The sequence below is a fragment of the Aquila chrysaetos genome, chromosome 1 (assembly GCF_900496995.4).
Source record: "Aquila chrysaetos chrysaetos chromosome 1, bAquChr1.4, whole genome shotgun sequence".
Classification (NCBI taxonomy): Eukaryota; Metazoa; Chordata; class Aves; order Accipitriformes; family Accipitridae; genus Aquila; species Aquila chrysaetos.
Genome location: NC_044004.1, coordinates 43,918,005 through 43,941,561, shown reverse-complemented (window position 1 = coordinate 43,941,561; position 23,557 = coordinate 43,918,005). Strand labels below are relative to the sequence as shown.

The 23,557-nt window shown below is 36.2% G+C and overlaps 1 protein-coding gene across 5 annotated transcripts in view; it reads right to left on the bottom strand.

Annotated features, from left to right (window-relative positions):
* Window positions 1-23,557, bottom strand: part of SPOCK3 (SPARC (osteonectin), cwcv and kazal like domains proteoglycan 3) — a 222,097-nt gene that overhangs the window by 133,172 nt on the left and 65,368 nt on the right. For 3 of the 5 annotated variants that reach the window (XM_030018667.1, XM_030018683.1, XM_030018693.1), the window contains exon 3: window positions 11,530-11,575. In XM_030018667.1, the coding sequence (XP_029874527.1) occupies window positions 11,530-11,575 (46 nt within the window). Of the gene's footprint in view, window positions 1-11,529; window positions 11,576-11,674; window positions 11,684-23,557 lie in introns of all 5 variants that reach the window. The other 2 variants (XM_030018658.1, XM_030018676.1) reach the window with 1 other exon arrangement.

Below are 23,557 nucleotides of genomic sequence, written 5' to 3'. Positions count from 1 at the left end.
ATCATCAAAAATGCAATCTCGTGGGAGAACTTTTGCCCAAGTTCCGCATTTCTGGCCTACACACTTCATGTCAAATTCAAACCATGTGCTTAGCAACATCCACCAATGCACTCCACCATCTTTCAGCATCGCGGTAACCAAAGTGCATTAGATTTCTCATCTGTGAAACGGGTGTTGCAACTCTTCATATACTAATGCTTATTAAATGTTTTGATATCTTTACTATTAAACTCTCATTTGAAATCTTTAGAAATTAACAGATATTATACTACCACAGTCTGTGGTTTTCCTAACAAGAGTTTTTACCTGAACAAACGTTAGACTTAATCCTACTTATGTACTTGGGTTTCAGGCAAGGGTGTGAGTTTGGCTGGGTGAGTGGGGGAAACACGAAATCTAAAACTTTCCTATCAAGATTTTAAGAGCAATTACTGACTCCAGATTTCTCAAATATGGAGTGCTTACCTTCAGACTTTCAAAAGACATTTGAGCAGTCTACTCCTATGATTAGTAGTACCGTTTAAAAAACAAAACAAAAAGACCCCCACCAAAAATAAAACCAAAACAAAATAAACCCAAAACAAAACAAAACCCACTCTTTTGGCCCTCAAGATGTAAGGCACCCCAAAGTCCCTAGTTACCTTTGACAATCTTTGCCCAGGCTCACAGCCTGAGGTGACTGCATTTTTTTCTTTTTTCAGTGGTTAGCAGCAATGGTTTTGTAATTTCTAAATTATAAGAAGTTCTCCCCGTCACAAATATCAGTGAGCTCTGCTTCAAAAACATTCCCATAATTTTGTGTTCTCTCTTTTGGGTATTCCTTTAAAGTTTACAAGAGTATAGCTTACCCATAGCTCACAAGTTGATGTAAATGAGAAAGTCCATGAAGTAAAAGTCAAATGCCACCGTTACTTATATCTGTGCAAATTCAGAAAAGATCCTATTTATTTAAACTGCCAAAGAACAGAGTTACTTTGGACTCAGACTGGTGTAACTGACAACAAAATTAAGACAATTATATCCAGTTTCTTCTATGTATAATAAGAAATTCTCAAATATTTTGCAAAAATGTCCAGAACAGCTATGACTAGTAGAAATACACGTGCATACTTGTCTGGCATCCTTTAAGATTTCAGTAGCTTTAGCGAAGCACTTCTTTTTTCAAATCATAACGTCCACTTCCTTCATTTGGCAGAAAGAAATAACACCTTAAGACTATGTGAAAGTTCACAATTATCTTTTCCTAAATACACTAAATCATAATTTAGAGACATGCTGGCTGTGTCAGAACTGACTTCTGGGTTGTCCAACTCAATCGGGGAGAAGAAACATCTGCATACCTCTAACAGCAGAAAGGCATCTTCCTGAAACTTCTCCCAGCTATTATCTCACATGCCAAGATGATTACTCTTGCAAAACAACATGCTATGAGATGTATTTTAAGTATTCCAGTCTCTTTGGAGAACTGGTGAACTTCTGTATTTAATTACGTATTTTTATGTTAAAGAGGGCATTTTAACCAAAGGGGTTTTTTTACTGCAATCCACTCCAGCTTTTAAATTTTTTAAACGAACTAAAACAGAATCCAGTGGGTTATTCATATGAAGTATCTAGTACATCAGTAATATGTGTGTGTGTATATATATATGTATTTTGAAGAACCTAGCATAACAAAAATAATCAGGAAACATACTTGTGATAAAACTGAATAAGGTCTCTACATAAAATATGTTCTGTAAAGAAATCACAAAAGGTGAAATCACATCTTGTATCACAATATACAGAGCACATCTATTTTTGAGTCGGTTAAGCTTTTGTATACATCCTGGCTCAGACAAACCATCTATGAAAAGTTCTTGGAGCTTAAAATACTGAAATTAAAGGCAAACCTCCAATGCTTCAGTTTTCTAGTATTTAAAGATATTTCACTGTTACAAGCTAACAACTACAAATATACCAAACCTGTGGAAGTTCCAAGTAGATTTAAGTGGACATTAAAAAAAAAAAGAAAAACCAAAATGTAAGAATTTATCTTCTATAAAATTATAAATATAAAGAAAATGGACCTACTCCATTAAAAATTCACTTTGTAATGTTCCAGGGTTTCTCTTGGACCACTAGATTCATATTTGCATGAAACACTTCTGGTCTCCAGATTGAGAGAACCCTGTAGTTTGGAAATACAGACAGAACTACAGGTGTTCTGCAATTACTAGCTTGTAATAAAGAAATCTACAATTTCAGTCACTTTTGAGTATGCACCTGTGTCCTCACTCATAGCTATCAACACCTAGCATAGCACAGGAAAGGAAGAAGTTGTGTATTCCCTGTATGTGGACAGGATGGAGTGGAGAGTAGCTTGGAAGGAACACTGGAGATAAGAAGTCAAATGAGGTGACTGCAGAGCAGCAAAGCGTGCAATACTTCAAACAGGGCGTTCCACAGCCAAACCTGGCCTTTCTCTCCAAAAGGCAACTTGACTCAATATAACAATTTGACAGCCTAGACTTATTTTTTTATATTAGCAGATAAATACAGAAAAGTGTCTAATGAGAACCAGTGAGCATTTTCCTAACAACCTGGGTTTATTACTACCACAAATATTTTTTATAGTACGAATATTCACATTTTAACTGACCTACAAATATTTTTTACAGTTTTGGGTAGGTCCTGTTTTGACATGAAGGTTGTACGCACCCATCTCACAGCATATGTTTCAATACATGAGGCAATCCATTTCCTTCCACCCATGACACATTTTTATGAATGAAATGTTAGTTTAAAACCTGTGGTTTAGAGATGACTTACAGGGAGAAAGTCTCATTTAAAATGAGACCTAACTAAATAAAAAACAAAGCCTGAATATATTTAATTGAATATTATGTAGCATATAAAAGCAGAGTAAATGTTCCAGAAGTATATGCTTCCTTTCTTTTCTATTATTATTTAAAGGACTCAAAGTACTCTCTCGGGGTGGGGGGAAGGAATCCTAAAAATGTAACTTCTGGATCTGCTTGTTAGTCTGTCTGATTCTCAATTCTAATATATTCAAGGTCCAAATAATAAAGTTGTTGTCATTTACTGCTGGCCATGCAGATTCTGACATGCAAGGTCAATGGTTTCTTAGAGTTCCACAGATGATTAATAATAGCACAATTTCTGTTAATTACATAAGAACTTCAGGCATAATTCCAAAATCCTATTGTTCTCTCACAATCCTGTCCATTAAATATAAGAACAATGCAGAGGTTACCAACAGGAGTTTTACACGCAACTTATTTGTCCTGGGATGTATGTTCTTTACATGCTGTAAATTAAAAATTAGTAGAGAGGTATGTGTAATGTCAACCAGAGATAAACACGATTCGAGAAACAGACGAGAAACACCTTACTTAAGATGACAAATGTTTTGGGTTTGTGTGGCAGGGTTCTTTGGTAGCGGGGAGGGGCTGCAGGGTGGCTCCTGTGAGAAGCTGGTAGAAGCTTCCCCAGCTCCAAGCTGGACCCGCCTCTGGCCAAGGCCGAGCCCATCAGTGACAGTGGTAGTGCCTCAGGGAGAACAGATTTAAGAAGGGAAAACCTGCAGTGAGCAGGGGGATTGGAATGTGAGAGGAACCCCTCTGCAGACACCGAGGTCAGTGAGGAAGGAGGGGAGGCGGTGCGCCGGAGGAGGGGACGCCCCTGCAGCCCGTGGTGAGACGGCAGGCTGTCCCTGCCCAGCCCACGGAGGGGAGCGGGGGAGCAGATGCCCACCTGCAGCCCGGGGAGAGAGGAGCCCACGCTGGAGCAGGGGGATGCCCCCCAAGATGGCCGTGACTCCATGGGAAAGCCCGCACTGGAGCGGTCTGTGACTGAAGGACTGCAGCCCGCGGAAGGGACTCGTGCCAGGGAAGTTCTTCGGAGAACTGTCTCCCGTGGGAGTCCTCCCCCTGAGGAGGAAGGAGCGGCAGAGACAAGGTGTGTGGAGCTGACCCCCAACCCCCATCCCCTGTTCCCCTGCATCGCTAGGGAGGAGGGAGAGAAAACTGGGAGTGGAGTTGAGCAGGGAAGAGGGAAGGGTGGGGGGAAGGTGTTCTAAGGTTTGGTTTTACTTCTCAGTATCCTTGTTTTGATTTGACTGGTAGTAAATTAAATTGATTTTGTTTTTTTCCCCAAGTTGAGTCTGTCTTTTGCCCATGACCGTAAGTGGTGAGTGATCCCTCCCAGTCCTCATCTCGACCCACGAGCTTTTCTTCACATTTTCTCCTTCCCATCCCAGGGCAGGGGAGGAGTGAGCGAGCAGCCTCGTGGTGCTTTGTTGCCAGCTGGGCTTAAACCACGACAACAACTTAAATAAGAAAATGGGTTTTTAAATATGAAGAGGTTAAATAAAAATGGGTCAAAAAGGCAACTTCTAACATTTAAAACATGGTTTAAGAAGTGTCGTTCTTCTATTCAAGTTCAAGGAAAACTATGTACAGCCTTTTTTCTCCTTTACATTCTTTGTTTGTTTTTTTAAAGGGATTTATTAAGCTTTTTCTCTCACCACGAAACAGTAATGTGTGATTTCAGATTTCATATTCTTAATAACTACCTCTATTAGCTATTTTATAAGCTTTCTTATTAAATTCCTGTGGCAAACGTAAGAAATTTCATTAGGCCATTAAGTGAGCCTGTAAAGAAGAAGCAGCCCTAGTACACTCCAGAACATTTTCAGGCACACAGTCCTCAGGGACCAATGGCAGCCATGACTCAAGACTGTTAGCTGGGACATTGCAGCACAGTAAACAGAAGTAGGAGGACTTTAAAAATTAAGAGATGTGCAGGACTAAACTTTAGGAGGTTTAGGAAATGCAAAGAAACAGTTCCACATACCCTTTGCTCAGCATGCTGCCAGATTAAGGTCTGGTGCTCTACCTATAGCCAGTCACTATAGCCCTGTGCCACATTTCCACTTTTCTGACATAACTGTTTGTGGGTCTGAATGGCTACCTGAATCCATGATTTAGCCAGGTTAAAAACAAATAAACAAAAAATAAACTTTTAGATTTATTTTATGACAAATCAAGAGTTGGTGACTCTACAGACCTAACATCAGGGCATAAAGCAAGGGTGGCAGAGGAGCAGGAACGAGGGGTTTAACTGCTACTGAAGGCAAGCAAAATCTCTTATTATGGGCTGGGTTTAGCCTCACTAAAAATCCTTTATACAGCTTTCTTAAAATAGCTGTAAGAATTTAGAATCCATTCAATGATTCTACAGAAATAAATACTGAAACAATTTGAGATCCACAAGTGGAAAAGCAGATGTGTATTACCCAGTGAACCTGAGTTAGGAGCCAAGAGTGTGAACCTTACAGGGCAAAGCACTTCTCTGGTGTTACCACAGTAGAGAAGTTTATAAAAGAGATACAATAAAAGAACCACTAAAGCACAACATCAGATAATGAAGAAAAAGCACCATTAAAGCCTTCCTCAGACATCTATGAAAGATCTTTTCAGGCAAGGGCTGGCTGAAAGTAGTAAGAAGCAGTGGAAATCTGTTTAACACAGGATTTGATGTATTTTCTCAGTGAACAGGATTCCTAAACGTACCTAAATACCTGAAGCTGGAAACTGTTCACCGGGTTAAAATGTTGGCTCAGATAAAGAAATGGTGTCTTTGTAGGAGGACACTATGAATTTCAAAAGGAAGTGAAAAGCTGTTATAAATATTTCATGCTTATTTACTATTAAGACTAAACTATATTTAAACTGATATGCAATACATTTTAAATGCAAAGTACTGCAATTTATCTTGGAAGCGATGGACATATATTTCTAGTTTAAAAACATCAATAGTTTTGCTATAAAAACTAGATCATGAGTGCACATATCAAATGTAGCAATGTTAAATCTACATGACTGTTTTCACAGTCTTCCACTAATGTATCTTCATTAAACTTCCTTATGACTTCCTAGGGCTGGCAAATGAGTGAATCAAATGATTTTATTGAGTATGACTCTAAATGGTTTCAGTTTGCAGTACAGAATTGTATTCACAAATTATAGAGATGTGTTTGCATGTATTTGCATATCCTTAGTTACCAAAATTATTACAGAACTAGGTAAATGAAACAAAGAGCTAAAAGGCAAAGACTCAACTAAAACATAAGTGTTTGCAATTGTTTCAAAATCTATTTTTGCTGTAAAATGCTATCTACAATATTTCTGCTGTAAACAGACATCTAATATACCTAATACTATAAAACCCAAAAATAATTCAGTGGAATGGTCTACAAGAAATGTTACAAATATATCTACACCCAATTATACCTTCAGGGTGTTCATCCTCCACGGAAATGTCATTTCATATTTTTTCCATTACATGAAAATATTCCACTGTTCCTCCAAGGTATTTCTATTGAGCAAAGGAAAACATCCTTTCTGCTTTAAAAAATTACGCCAATGTTTTTGTGTATGCGATTTTATTCAATAGCTACACCCTCCAAGCTCTGCTACCATCTATAGTCTAAAAATAAAATGTACCAAAAGTATCCTCTATAATTTTATCTGATGTAAAAGCGGTATGTGAAGAAAACATGTTAGCAAGTATTGTTGTTTGTTGGGGCTTTTTTTAATTTGAGAAAACATTGATAAAACATAAATTAAAGCTACTAAAATATTCAACTTGAAATAGTCCAGAACACAAAACATCCTAATTGCTTGTTTCTTAAACCACTAAAAGGACAAAACCTGCTTTTTAGCAGTAACTAAATACAATTAATAGAACATTCAGATTTATTCCAACAATAATACCTGCCCCACATGATTATTTATTAAGAATTTACATTGTAATATTTATAGAAATACATAAACATTTATGTGTGTGTGTATATATATCATATAAAGTCAAAACATTTATTTCAATACATTTTTCTATCTTGTACATATATAAACAAATGAGAGTTCAATGGACAAGTACTCTTTGGACAAATGTCAGATGTTGCTTTAAGGAACAGCATTGGTGGATTGCAATGCAAGCCATAATATTCTTCCATCTTTTAAAATAACTTAAGATTTTGCAGCCCAGGAGTAAATATCACTATACATTTTCATAGTAAGGGCTAACTTCCTGGAATGCTTGGACATGTATTTCCATATAATCATTCTCCAACCATTAATACCAAAGGAATTACACAGATATGTCTACCTGAGCAATTTTGACATACTTAATCATATTAACATAAGAATGCTTTTCAAATACACCAAAGTATAGAAGAGTGAATTAAGACACTATTAAGACACTCATTTTATTATAATATGCACAACTATTGATTCCTTGAACCACACAGACTTTCCAAATATTACAACAAAATATTAGCATTAAGATTTGGGTTCAGATTAAGGATACACTTTGAAAAAAATATAAAGATATATTATCCATATACAGTAAATCTATGAAAATCTTAGAAAAGGCTTTAATAGTCATATAAAACTTAGGAAAATAATAACTATGTGTAGACCTCAATGATATGCCTATATTGCAAGTACTGGTTCCTCAAAAATACTACCTGCAAATTAATACAGGTCTTGGCTAAAAATAATTTGAAAAAGGTCCCCATATATTGTTGATTTCGAGCAGAGTATGGATACACAAAATAAATGTAAATAACGAGAACCCATTTGTCTGACTACTATGGACAAGGAGTTACACGTGTATCAGGTACCTACACCACAGCCTAAAAGACACAGGGGTGTAACAGAGATTGAGTATTTTTCAAATTGTTAGTTGTCATTGGAAAAGACAGACATAAAGCTGAATATTCCACCACCACTCCTATTACACGTAGCCAGCTGGGGTTTATGCAGTTTAAAGATCTTCATATTTTCTTCATATATAGATTTTAAAACTTCCAAATATCTATTTGTAATTTCATCATGTAAAGTTGCTATGATTTAAATCAGCAAAGAAAAAAAAAATATTTCTGTAAAAGCACTAGTTATTCCTATAATCCATTGTTTTCATAGAAAATAGAAAAAAATATCCTGTCTAGTAGACCTGGACTTCAGATCATTTTATGCCAAAAAGATTCCTTGCTTATTCCATACTTTCACAGATTTATAGGAGAGTTTCTGAAAGGCCAAATATTGATAAAACAAATAAAAGAAAACACTGATAGAGATAAATTAAGGATATTATTTATTTCTGTCCTCAAAGAACTTATCTGCCTTTATCTTCAGCAGTATTATTACAAACTTTAACACAACAGACATGGGAGGTTGTTACTGCTCATGTTTAAACATCATCTTTGGTGAGCAATTTTAGTCTCTCACTGCAAGTTTATCTCTACATTTTAAAAATTTGTCCTCCACTTAGGATTTTCATGTTTTCATTTGGGAGAACATTTTTTATGGTATGCTTTCACTTCAGAGAGTAGCTGCTGCAGAAACCAGAATGGCAGTAACAGAAGACTGAAGGGGAAACAATCGTAAAGATTCTCTAACACAGATTGTTTGGCTTGCAGCAAGCCCCAGCAGATCACAAGGCTCCACAGTCAGTCATTCATGATGTCCCCATTTATTGTTTTGAAGAGGTTTTTTTTTTACCAAAGTGAAAAGATTAAAAACCCGTAAGTCTACATGTATGGTTACTGAGGTGAAAAAGCTAATTAATACTTAAACCTTACTTGTTTTAAACTTAGTAGTGAAGTGGTACACAACTGGAGTGGAACGGTGCTGGTGCAGTGCTTATGGCACAGCCCTGGAATGACACTTACAGACACTATCAGAATGTACACCTAAAACTTAGTTTTTATAGTCTACCATGTCTCACTTTTTTCTATCTCATTAAATAATATGAGGAAAAAAAATGTGCTGAGATTGTCATTGCTGTATGTCTTTTATTGGCAAACACAGGGAATCATAAAAGACCTGATTTCTTCAGTAAATCATGAACATTACATTCACTCCTAAGGAACTGAGATTTGGAAGGCTGCCACAATTTTAAAGTATGAATGGCTCTTCCCACAGAATATCACCCGTGATCACTTTTCCCATCTGATGAGAGAGACCTGAATGATGAACAAATACGTGGTACTTCCATAGTTACATTTTACTCTCAGGAATATTTTGCTATGTTTCAAAAAATCATTTCCCAAAAGTAAGAGGAAGCCAGTTCTGCCAACATGGAGACCAAGATACTGACTGGGAAACCTTTTTCTATCATTGAGTATATCTCCCAAATCTAGTTAGTAATGTTATTTACAGACCTTCAAAAAAAAAAAAAAAAAACAACGACAGCATGCAAGTCTCTGATTATTAAAGAATATCTGTATGTCAATCAGTCTAGAAAACATCTAATTCTTGAGAAACTGTAAATCTTTTGACATACAGCTCAATTCAGTATCATTGCTAAATTAAATACAAAGACTGTAGCAGTTCTTGCAGGAAAACTGAAAAGCAGTGCACTGGCAGGTAAAAATACCTGATATTCTTTAAATGATAGATTGACAAATTAAGACACTGGGAATATTTTTTTAATAATAAAAATTCAGTGTACCTTTTATTATTAAGAAGTGTTCCCAACTAGCATTATTTGTTTTTCAGTTATAAATTACACAGTAAAATGTAGATAAAACTACTCAGCAAATGCATTTCACTCTTCAATGTTAATTTTCTGTTAACAAGGATATGAAAATAGAAAGTTGAACTCTGTAGGCATGCTTTTAAAATATTCACTACCCAATATACAATGTATTTTGCAAACAAGGAAGGACAGATAACCTTAACATGTTTTCTTAGTTGTGTTGTTTGTAAATTCAGAGAAGTAGTCTACAAACATCAGCATTAGGATCCCCAAAGAACTCAGAGTAATAGAACAAGCCAGAGTGTGCAAATATGTAAATCTGGTGGAAAAAATAGTATTTCAGTGTATCTTCTGAAAAACAAAGAGCCTATTGGAAAGAAAAAAACAACCAAACAACCAAACCACAAAACAAAAAACCCCAAAACTTATCAAGTATGCAATAACAAAAAAAATCATGAGCAAAATTTACAGTGTATTCAATTCAATGTCTTCTGATGAAAGATTTTGCCAATAATAAGTAATTAAAGTATAACCTATTCCAGTTCTTGTACTAAAAACATATTTGCAGACCATGCCCCTCTATCAAAAACCAAAGAAGAAAAGGAATAGACTAAATAGACTTTCTAGTGAAGTGATAAGCCTGCTTCTTAGATGAGGCACTTCACTAAAAGAAAGGAATCTTCTTCTCCGAGGAGTCAGAAGACTGAAGTCAAGTACTTTTTCCTAGATGCACTGGTATATAATGGTATATAATGAGGAGAGATGCATGGTCTGTGAAATTGGCAGGTTCTGAAATACTTAGGTCATGAATCTAAATTAACATTTACAAATTCCCACCAAACCAGAAGAAAATCACCACAGTTCACAGAGAAGTGATAACATATATGTGACTTTTTTCCCCTCCCTCTACTCCTCTCTCCCACAACCTGACAAAACAAGCCAGGTGCATTCATTTAAGAAATTAAGGCATTCCCTTTCCCAGGCTTACTACAGTAATCCTGAATTAAAGTGACAAAGGCATAGAACATGGTGTAAAGTCCATCTCTAACAGATGTGGCTGTAATAAAATACAATTCATTATAAATCTTCCTTAAAAGTCAGTATCCGTTATGGAGAAAGTTCTTTAAATTGAATAAACATTATTTTTGCAACATATTTTTATCTCAGTCTCTTGTGTACAAGCTGCTACACTGTTTCTTCATTGCATTTGTGCCATTGGTATTATCAGAAAAGACAAGGTCTCTGAAGCACTCCTTGTAGCAAGTCAAAAAAAAAAAAGTATCAAGATTCTCAGTAGTTTCACAATGCTAGTCATACACTTTTAAACAACATACATGAAGTGGATTATATCAACAGTAAATATTAAGTTCCAGTGCCTGGGGAGGGAATGTTTAATGTGAAAATTTTCTGTGTTTGCTCAAATTATTCTAAGGCTGAAATTGTTGTACTGTAGCATTCTCAAAGATCCATCTCTGTTTTGCCTCAAGACAGATCACTTGAACATGACAGAGACTTCCAAAACTGTTTTTCTAGATCTTCTTTTATCAACCAGATATGAAGAGACTTTCAATATTTTAATGAATTTTTTTTAACTGCAGAAGACAAATATCAGATTGCATGCCTGTTTTTCTTCAAATGTCCTACTGAAAACACAACAGTACTTAAATATATAAATAAAACAAAAAAAAACCCTCACCTCCCAAACCCCATGAAATTGTTTATACGAGGTAAAGTTTAAGCTACTTTGGACATTCCTAATGCTCCTGTCTCTGTCTCTAATCAATAAAAGTTTGAAAAATCACAGATATAAAATGATCATTATGCTGAATTTCTGGCCCTAAAGGGGGGATTTAAACAAATCAATCATATGAAGAGGGACAAAATGACACAAATTCACAGAATCCTGTAGGTATTCTGGAACAGGAGCACAATTATAAATACTTAACTTTTATCCCATACAAATAACTAGTAGCAGAATCTTACCTTGATCAAATGGTTTACCCGGACTCCATGTACGAAAATAATCATCCTGGAGAGGGAGAAACAACCTACATTTAGTAAAACGTAAGGAATCAATGTATACTAGAAAAACTCACAGAATCATGAAAGACAGAAGATATATACCAACCTCTACTTCCTAGAAAAGGCAAGCAGTAAAAAACAAATGAGAAAAACATTACAGTCATCATAATGGGACAAATTACTCATATAGAATAAAACAGTGTAATTCAGAGGCCATTTGCACTCATTAAGTAAAAATGCTATTCAAACAATGTTACTTACTAGCATTTAAAAAAGAAAAAGTATTTCTCTCAGTACTTATATAGGTAATGTTTCTAACATTCCTGTACTTTAAGTTCTAATATATTGAAAAACTTAATTACATTTTCCATTAATGATTTTTCAAAACCAAAGCTCCAAAGTCATCATCAATGAAATATAACTACATTTTAAAGAATGACACGTGAATTTTAGAAAAATATATATTCTGCTATGTAGTTTTCAACTGTATCAGTAAGATCTGTTATTAAATAAGTCTAATCAGCTCTATTTTCTACAAATCATCTTCCTAAACATAAAATATCCTCCTAATTATGTCATCAGCTGTATTAGGCTACAATTTCAAGAAGGAAAGACTTGAATTAAACAAACTGCTTTCAAGATTTTAAGAAATTTAATAATAAATTACAAATTCATAGCTCAGATGTAAATAAATTGATCTGCACACCTCAGATAATAGGTGGAGCAGAAAAATTACTAGAATTATTTACTATTATGTCTTAATTTAACTCGTTATTCTCTAGAACAAAACATTAAAAAGACTGTACCCAACATTTTAATGTCTGCATACATTAAGGTTCACAAACTGCAGTGGGTGTATTGTCACATCCAGCAGTTCCACTCCACTTCCTAGAAGATCCCCAAGACCACCGTAAAGAAACCTCCATTCATAAAAAATTGAACTACTGGGAGAATATGAGTCTCATACAGTTGTCAAAGCCACATAATCACAACGTAAAAATGATCAAGCATCAAGCACATCTTTACAGGGATAAAACACTCTTTGGGTTTTAACAGTTCAACAGTTTTACCTCAAAGCGGAGGGGGGGGAAATTGGTTGCAGCCTAAATCGTATTTCACTGACGATGTTTTATTAGTAAAAATCTTGTTATGGGAATGCATGCTTTGAAAGAGGAAGAAAGAAATGAGCAGAATCTGGAAGTGCACAACAGAACTATAGCTCTGTACCAATACTTATACGTTCCTTCACTCTGATGCTGCACAGATTAACAACCTATGAATCAGCGTATGTTATTTGCCTTTTTAATTACTATTTTTTGAAAGTAAATAAATAGAGAGAATATAAAATTATTTTTGTTTTAAATCATGCAAGAGATAAGCAGAAATGACAATTATGATAGTGTTTTCCAATTATATCCCTCCTAATAGCAACTATGGAGATGTTACTCCTACAGTAGTGCTCTGAACAGGTTTGAGCCAGCTTTCATGCAATGCTGTTCCATGAATCACACCACATTGGCAAAACTTTCAATTCTTCAAAAAACATCGAAGTGGTAGATTCTCTTTCCATTTCTACTAAATCAGTAACGTTCACCCACAATGAGCCTATTCAGACAATATGTTTATTATTAAAATGGTAAAAAGTTAGAATAACTAGAACATAAGGCTATTAGAACAAAAGAGCAGTAATCCTGAGTGAGACCAAAATCCCTTCTAAGGCAAAGCATCCTGCATTATGCTTAAGGAAGAACATAGAAGTGGTGCTTGTATAAATTACACACTCTCAAGTTGGCCTCAAACCAACCAGACAATAAAGCAGTGCTTGTTCATCTCTATACTGCAGACCACATCCCAACTATAACATCCCTCAGGCATTTCTAGAAGTAAGAGTCTTCACTGACTTACTTCTGTCTACAAAGCCACTCCATACCTTTCTTGTTATCCTTCTCTGAATCATTTTCAAGTCTATTTTTTTGATATGGTATGACTAGAATTGTGCAGATCATTCAAGATGAAGCAGCACTATGCATCTATACAAAACACAGTAACACTACTTTGTTCTGTATTCTCCCCATTATGCCTACCCCACCATTTCCTTCTTAGGTTGCAGGGGGTGGGTTGTTTTTGTTTGTTTGTTTGTTTGTTTTATTTCTACTATGGTTTGAATGGATTATGGTTTGCATGGAATTTTTTATCTTAAATCCAAAATATATACCCATATGCCATATATACCTATATTGATTTTTCCTAAAGAGTTAATTTTTCAAATCACCTTTTACTTAAAGAAAGTCCCTTATTGGATATGTGAAACTAAATCTTTATGTGCCTCTAAAAACAAAATAGAATAGTTAATTGATTCTGAGATTAAGTAAGTAAATTGCTTCAATAAATTGCAGTTCCACAATTTTATAAATATTCCTAAAGCTATTTAACCTATCACATGTATAAGAACCTGGCATCCTGTTACGTTCAGACCTTTCCTGGTCTTCGGTCAGTAAGAGTTTGATTATAATAATGTTCAATATCCTCTTCAGAATATCACAAAGATGATTATATAATTTACAAAGCCTAATTTTTCATAATTTTAATATAAAATTAGAATTAACAAAGACACAGTTTACAGTGAGGGCTGAGCAGCATTACAGCATCTCTAGCCAAAGTATCCTTTAACAACCTATAAATGCAAAAGGCAATGTCTCAGGACAGAGCCTATTACTTCTGATTTTCTTCAGGGGCTTCCTTGCCTTTGTCCTGAGCATTTTAAAGGGTAGGTTGTAAAAGCATAGAGAATAAAGTCACAAATTTGTCACAGTAACCATACTGCTTTTTCAACATTTTCTAGCTAAAGGTATCCATGCATTTTAAATAGAAAATTCATCCTTACTGCTCTACTTGAAACTACGTGAAATGTCAGTAATTCTTTCAAGTCTCTCTCTGTATGAAAGACACATAAAGCACTTCTAATAGCCATGTATGATGGATTTCAATGAGTTTAATACTCATGCCTTAAAATTATGCATGTTTAAGCATTACGCTCAGTCAGGGTCAGTGATGAAGTGTTTCAGTGTTTCCAAGAACTGAAGTTCATGCTACAACTACATATGCACTTTGAGATTAATAAATATTTTTTTATTTTTCCTGAAAATGGCTTACCTTAAAAAAAAAAAAAAAAAAAAAAAAATCACGTCTGTAGTCTGAAAATCTGACATCCTTAAGAAAAGGATTCAAAATGACCAAAAGCAGCTTAATCAGAAAAGCTTTTTAAAAAAAAAAAAAAAAAAAAAAAAAAAAGGTATTTTGCCTCAAAGACTTTTATTGCTTCTTTTTGGACTTCTATGTTCTTCTACTTGAATTATTCTCTCCTCATTCTTAAAAAGGAGTTGCTACATGAGTTTTAAGAAATACACATTTAAGTACAGTAAAAGAGAAAAAAGCTCACTGTAAAAATTCGTATCTGACCATGTAGTTATGCAGCAGAAGTTTTCAGGTTTTGATAGAGATACAAAAGTATGATCCTACTAATTTTCTTTCTTGTGTACAGCATTTGTTACATCATATTATTGATCTGTCCTCTGCAACACTTTCTGCAGATGCTGCCACACATTGCTGATAGCACTTGAATTATTATCCAACAGAAATTTATACTGCTAAAGAATATAATGATACATGATAATTATGATGAGTCTGACTCAGAGAACAGCAGGTGTCCTAGAGGAAGGAGGGCGGTTTCCTCACAAATATTTTCAGACCAAGGTTAACCTGAAAAAATGGATAAAGCAAATCCAGCCCTTGTTTCGTGTCCATATTTTATCTCTAGTATGGACTATGCATTAAAAGCCTATATATTAAAATCAAAGCTGATTTATGTCAGAGAATCCACTGCAATTGAAGCAGTTTTCTGAATTTATAATTATCTTTCTATTTTATCCAAGTATAACTTCATTGCTACAGCACAGGTTGTACAGCAGCGATATTATTAATTGTGTAACTTACAACTACCTATTTAGAGGAAAGTCTAATAGGCAACTGTTCAACGTGAGGTACTGCTTCATATATAATACTTTTAAGCATTAAGTAAGTATTAAGAAACAATACTTCTGACAGTTACCAAAGCAGGAAAGATGTAAGATTTCCTGAACTTTATTCAATGCCAAACTAAATTCTGCCCATACAAAATTCCACTCAAATTTTATGCAACTTACCATAATTCAAAAAATGTATTTTACCGCTGGCCTCCCTATTCCTACATAGGGGCTGGTTTGTTTTTTATCAAAGAAGAGCTACATATTCCAATTTGTAGATGGACATGAAATCATATTTTGACAATTTCAGAAACAAAAGTCTTTCAGGCTGCACATGCTCCTACAGTAAACCTACAGTATTAGATTTAGATTTTTTCCTTGCTGCCATTAGCTATGAGATTATTTTTAATTTCAAGGAGTTCTTAATGGGTTTTCTATTCCATTTCTTATATCTGCATCTCAAGTACATACATCTGCTTCTCGTCTGAACTGAAAGCTCTTTACCTCTTTTAGGCTAGGTCTTTCCTATTTGGTAGCTATGCTATTTTCAGATTCCATTTCAACAAGCCAACTGAATTGAGCCAACAGTCCCACATCACAGCACTCCACTTGCCTCAAGCTCACTTCCGCAGCAGACTTGAGCTCACCAAGTATCTCCCCTTCATGTCTTTGTACCTCTGCAATAGCAGAGGGTTTGACTAGTGCACCAAATCTTCACAGTGACTCCGTAACATGTATTTATATTCTAAGTCTCACTGAAAGAGCTGTGGGAGGGTTGTCACCCAATACCTCTGTCTCAACCTCTTTCCAGTGCAGGAAGAAGAAAGTTAGCACCAACAGCGTGCAGAAATTTTTCTTCCACTCATATCTTGCTCCAGGACCTTCAGCCTAATATCAGTAAGATTGCCCTGTGTAGCCTTAAATTGCTGGTCACATGGGGAAGTGCTACAGCAATAACAGGATGAGACACCATCAAAGCTTCCATTATATGGGAAGTATACCACTCCTGAACACTGCCATTTCCCCAAATAAATGAGGGCCACAGGCAGCATACACAAAATAACTAAGATATTCCAACCACATCTAAGGACAGTGCTACCCCAAAACACAAACCATAACTGGGGAAGTGTAAGTTGCACCATGAAAACGCGTGATGCTTGTGCACTGGGAAATTCTTCAACGCGAAATCTAAGCCAGTCTGGAATCCTCATCCAGGATACAGACATGCTCTTCAGCAGCATGTGGATACCACCTGTGTATCAGATGCTGCTTTTAATCTCTGCTGACCTGCATAGGCATCTGATCTACCATAAGCCATGTGAGCACTCTGTTGTATAAATGTGGAGCATTAGTTTAGCTGTTAACTGCAGGATAGTGCAACTTAAGGGAGTAAGGTAGCTACCACACTCCCCAACACCATATTTATTATCACAGCATCTTATGTGTCTCAGAACACATGTGAGGGCAAGAAGCCTGGTCGGACCACGTGCTCCTGAGTACGTTTTTTACTAATTGTCCCAGATGCATTTAATAGATTGCTTAATCTGTAGGACAATATGCACATACCTCATGTGACGCCACGTATCTAAGGACATGCAGTAGAACTAGGAGCAGAACTAGGTCCAGGAGGGCAGGGACTATTTGTCTAGTGAATTTTTTGGCTCTATGCTTTAACAGGATCCACCTCTCCTCACCAGCAGAGATACCTCTTATGCTTCCCATGAAGCCACATTGGAGGATTCCTTTCCAATGCTCCACAAAGCACAGAGCAGGAACCCTCCTTTAGTGAATCAAGGTTTAAAGAAAAAACAACCAGATTTATTACCTGGACTTAAGAAATAAGAAAAAACATAGTCTAGAAGATTTTTTACAGGCTAGCATAGAAAGGTGACTACTGCCAGATTTGATTCCTTTCCCCAGATTAAGTCTCCCATTAAAAATATAATTAGTTTAGCCAAATCCACCAGAAATATTTCAGTGCATAAAGCACCTCCAACAGATAACGGCAGCGACACTTCACATCCAGTACTTCTGGGAATCACGTAATCTTAAAGATCTGTTTAGTAAGTCAAAGAATCAATACGAGAAAAAAATCTCCAAAATAATGAACCACCACAGAGGTAATATCAGCATTACTCTTCCGTTAGTGAAGGACCTAAACACCTCTGGGAGAAATTGAGCCTTGCTGCAAAACTCCTTTCCTACTTGTTAGGCACTTAACCTCCTTGAGTGGGGTGCTGGAGTGATGGATGAAAGGATGCTAGTTTGTTGTTCCATGCCATCCTCCAGGGAGGCTGATGTCAGCTTCCTCTGCTGCTCCAGACTCCTGGGCCATGCCACCCCCGAGGCCCGTATTCATAGGGCTGGCAAAGCACAATTAGAATCAAGAGCTGCTTCCAGCAACGCTAGCACAAAGCTCCCTGCATTCAATGTTTATCCCGCTCCCCTTCTTTGCCTCACGCTTCTAGTACCGTTGATGAGGCTGGGCTAAGAGCCACCACTTTTCAGCCCTCTCTCTCTGTTTCACGATCTCATTCAGTAAGATTTCTGTGAAGGCTGTCTATTTGGTACTAGGAGCATTACCAACAGCAGGTTTGAATAGCACAGTATTGAAATCATTTGCCAAGAAATGCTCACTAAAGTTTATATTCAGAAATACTGAGAAAATACTGAAAAACATTTTGAAAAGGAAGGAATTAATATCAAAGCACAAATACCACAAGCTTCTAAATCCCAATAAAACTTAAAACGCTGTTTCTTTAGAAGTGCATCACATATTTCTCATGAATAAAAAAACCAAATGAACCATCTTTTCACTACAAACTCATACAAAAAGTTTTGGCCATGCTCCTTCTATTATGCTGTCAAGATTCAACTTGTGAGGAGGGCCTTAATACAGGTTTCTTAGACTACAGCTCCTGTAGTCTAACAGTTGAGAGAAGAGCTGAAAACCAATGACACATGAGGTAAAAGGCCATCTGTGGGACTTCACACGACTATTCAGAAGGGTCACTGTTCAATTTCCTCACGTGCCTCTTCACTAATGCACAAGCCCTTGGAAATAAGGGCAAAACTTATTCTCTGATCTCTGCATACAATGCCACAGTCTGGAGAAGAGGACAGGCAAGAGTGGCAGAACAGTAACAGATTATAGAGAGGGATCAGATCACATCTATGGGACTGGTGGGAATTTACCCAAGCGTGTTGAAAGAGATGGCCAATATGATTGAGACCATGGTTTGTATCTATGAAAAATGGTAGACCGTATCAGGGAGATCTCTGGGAACTGGAAAAAAAGCTAGCATCTTAAAAAAATAAAATGTAAGAAGGTAGATGTAGGGAACTACAGGCCAGGCAGCCTCACCTCAGTCCCTGTAAAGATCAATGGAAAATGTTCTCTGAGTCCTTTTCCAGGCACATGACAGACAAGAATAAATACTCGGTGCAGATATACCAAGGATTTACAGTGCTTGACCAGCCAGACTGCCTTCTACAATGAAATAATAGTTTTGCGCACAAGGGGAGAATGGTGGGTGTAACGTACCTTCACTTCACTAAGGCTTTTGATATAGTCGCCCAGTGCCTTCATTTGGAAGCTCAGGAAGTAAAGGGTGAACAGTTAAGTGGGCTGAAAATCAATTATTTTGGTGGTCAACAGCTTAAATCCACCTGATGTACCACTAATGGCCAAAGCACCCCAAAGTCACTTCTGGGGATCGTATCATTTAAGATCTTCATTAACAACCTCGATGATAAAGAGCATTTCATAAACAACTGAACTAGTGGGAGCAGATGACACAATAAATAGCAAAGGCTCAATCCACAGAGACCTCAGCAACTTGAGGGTTTGCCCAGCAGAAAAATGAGGTTCAATAAGAATTGGAAAGGTCTGAAGGAATAACTAGGAAGGAATGTGGGGTACAGCCTGCAAAACAACTGACTGTTGAAAATGGCCTGGGAGTTACAGTAGACAGGAGAATTTGAAAGACCGGAATTTATTTAGTCTGGGAATGAAGAGGCTAATGGATGGTTGCCTGCAGCCAGTTGAAGGGCAATTACCTGCTCTTGTCAGCAGTTCCAAATGATTTAAACGAGGTGCAAAGGTCACACATTGCAGGTTGGGAAGTTCAGGCTGGATATGAGGGAAAATTTCTTTACTAGGAGTGTAGTGCAGCAGCAGAACAAACTGCTCATGGAGATCATGGCATCTTTGTTCTTGGCGGTTTTCAAGATTTGACTGGAAAAAATCCACAGCTAACCTGATCAATCCAGTGTTGCAACAGTCCCAACTTTGAGTGGGACACTAGATTATAGGTCCCTCAGGGGTACCTTCCAACTAAAATATACCTGAATCAATGACTATTTACAGTATGTCAATACTCTTAACTCCAAATATTTGAAGAAAAGGAACAATTCATTCCTACTGTCCGTTTGCAATTTATTATTATTTTCTTTATTCATCTGTGTTTCCTGCTTGGATAGTTGAACTGGCATATGTGTATACAATAGTTTGTAATACTGGGATGCGGAAAAAAAAAAAGTAGAAGTAACTGATGACTGGGGACAAAAGGAATAAGTAGATCAGGTAAAAAGCTTGGAGCACATCAAACAGAGGGGTTTGGAATAAGGCAATTAAACAGAGGAGTCACAAAGTAGTTTCTGGAAACCAAGATTTCGGAACATAGACATTAGGAGACAAATGGGTAGACTGGGACTGATAACTGGGCAGGAAAGAAGATAAAACCAGGAGGCAGTAGTAGGATGGAACTGCCACATGAAGGAAAATAAGGAGGAAGTCAACATTAGCAACTGATCAAAGACTAGGGTCACAAACTGAACAATTTGGATAGAACGAAATAATAGAAAGTGTTTCATTTTATTATATGCAGTGAACAGTAAGGGGTCTTATGAATAAACAATGTATGAACATTTATTAAAGACCATGCAATTAATGATTATGGAGCATGCATGACAGAAACTAAACCTAGGCAGTTTTAATTTTGGCATTTCCAAATTTTCAAGAGCAAGACCATATGATATCTTAATTTCTTTCACTATGATTTTTGCAGACTACATGATATAAAATTCATAGGTTAAAATTGGGAAATAGATGCATTTACTGATTGGCTCATATACTAAATCCAAAACTGAAGATACTATTTGAAACAAGAATAAGAAATATATTGAAAACCAATTCCTGGTTTTGAAATTGGGAAAACTTAAGAGTTTTCTAAACAAAAATGATTCTAATTATGTATAAGGGAAACAACACGCTAATCAAGAAAATAGTTTAGTTGTTTTTAGCATACTCCAGAACATATTTAGAAACAAAGTCAAAAGAGAATTTTTTGTTGTACTGCATCAGATAATGACACTTTTGCCTTGCAGCAGAAAAAGCAGGGTGCCGCTTTCAAGGGAGGCAGACTGGATCTTTGCTCTGAGACAATTCATTAGAAGAACCCTCCAGAACAGTATCTGATACAGAAAAATATCAACTTCAGCAGTTTATTCAGCTTACTGTATCAATTAAATATACTGTAGCAATGCTATACAACTTACAAAACAGTCTTTTTTCAAACTACTAGCAAGTCAGCAATAACCAGAAGGGGAAAAAAAACCCAACCCTAAACCCTAGATATAAGGGAACTTCACAAAAATAGGGTCAGTTTGACTGACATGGAGAACCATAGAAAGAAAATTCAGAGGCAAGACTGAATTTGCCATTTCTAAGTCTCTTCCACGTCAAACAATTTTCAGAGTGGGACACAGCAAGTGATACATCTTTCAGCAGAGGAAGTACCTTCCCACAGCACTAAAAACATGGCTGATGTACATTGCCATTGTACTTTTTAATATGCATGCTTTTCAGAAAAGATCAGTCATAGCTTCATTTCTTCATTTAAGACTGAATGAGAAAAGCTTATTCTTTCCTTACAACATCCTGAAGACATCCATCATCCCTTAGAAGCATTAGTCTCATAATTCCTGATGCTGGGCTCTTATTGAGTGAAGAATAAACCAAAACAATTTGAGATAAATCACCAGTAAGAATCAGAACAGTCACTGGAGGTATCAATTTTGATGGTATTTGAAGCCCTGCAGGTTAAAAAAAAGGGGTGGATGATAGACTGGCTCAGCAGCCTACTAGGACCAAACATGCTGAACAAAAATTTTAAGAAAAATGTCCTTCTGCTTCAAATGTTGCACTATTCCACAAATGACAGGAGCTCATGTAACTTGTCTGCCTTTTTTTCCCCCCTCCTCGTTTTCCCCCTCTCCCTACCCCCCACCCTCTTTTTTTTTTTCCTATAATGCAGCTATGAAAATTGTTGTATTATGTTCAGGACAGAAACCCTGGAAGACGCAAAGGACACATAAAGGGCACAAAGACAGAAACAGTCTAGCTTTTAAGGGTCTACTTAGTGTTTAAGAAAGGTATTTGCAAAGGCCTTGGCCCTTACTCAATTTCTAGAGAACATTTTTTCAAACCTTATCTGAGGACAGCAAGAGGAAAGAAAAGTGCTACTCATCAGCTTTCTTTCAGGAAGCTGAAAGTTTTTGTATTTTTAGCATGTCAAGGAGAAAAATCTGGAATCAGTTACAAACCAGATACTATACTTCTGCTGCCATTGCTTTTGTTTGTTTTTCAGTCTCCAGAAAATTCATTACAAAGATAATCATGAGGTCTGCCATATCATGCTAGTCGCATGGACAGGATTTTGGTATGTTTCTCCCAACAGGTAGTCTCTTATGCCAAGGCTCAGAACAATGTTCTGGTCTACCTCTCATTGCCATGGAGACAGAGAACACCCTAGTGTGAAAACAGCCCAAAATGGAAAAAATTAAGGAATACAAAGATTATGAGAGAGGCATTACAGCATAATTATCATTACAAAGCAAATAAGAACAGATGTGGCAGCAGAAAATGGGATGGAAGGAAAACCACAGGTCTACTAAGGACAATATATTTGCAACATAATAGAAGGAAACAGTTAAAATTATTGGTCTCAGTTTAAGAAGAGTGTTGCACAGATTTTAAGAAGTAAAACACAGCCATGCTGAAAGAATTAAGACCTATTTTTATATGATCCCTATGATTTTTTTTTTATAAAAGTACCGCTTTTAAGCAAGCTTAGGACTTCTTAAAAAAAAAAAAAAAAAAGAAAATCAACAAATACCTGAACTTAGAATCTGTGAAGACATAAGCTGCACTTCAGAATCTGTAATTAAACCAGTGATAGAGATACTCATTCAATGTTCTTTGTGAATATTAACACTGGATGGTTATTTTTATATATGTTTATTATAGTGAAACCTATGTAGCTTGTACCAGATGGAACAACGGAAAAAAATACTGCAAATTAGGTAGATCCACAGACAGTAAAGACAGTAAAAACAGAAAAATACATACTGTTAAAATAATATGAAACAAGTCTACATGCATATATCAATTTGTTCAGAAATTCAATCATTATACAACTACTCCCTGGTAGATGTTATTTTTGTTAAAGGTATTCATAATGTAAGCAAAGTACTCTGATTCAAGATGGGATTCAAGATTTCTCAAGAGTTATGTCCTAAATTTATCAATAAAAAGCATCAAGTTCAATGCATTTTTATGCCCTCTTGCTCCTAGTGGCACTATTGCAATTACAGAACTTACAGATATGGTCAGTAATACAGAAGCTTAAAAATATCATATGAATCAGCAAACCTCATGAATATATAATGCTGAGTTAAACAAAAATAAAAAAAACGTAGAAAAAGCAGGCACTACAATTGCCTATGGAAAACAGTATGGACATCCTTAACATACACTGTCTTTTTATTGCCATTGTAATTTCATCATTTTTATAATATCAAACAATTAATAATACAAAAAGAAGTACTGTATCCTCTGACACATGCCATTAACATGTTTTACTGATGCTGTTGGGCAAGAATTGGTTTGTAAGATGTATAAACGA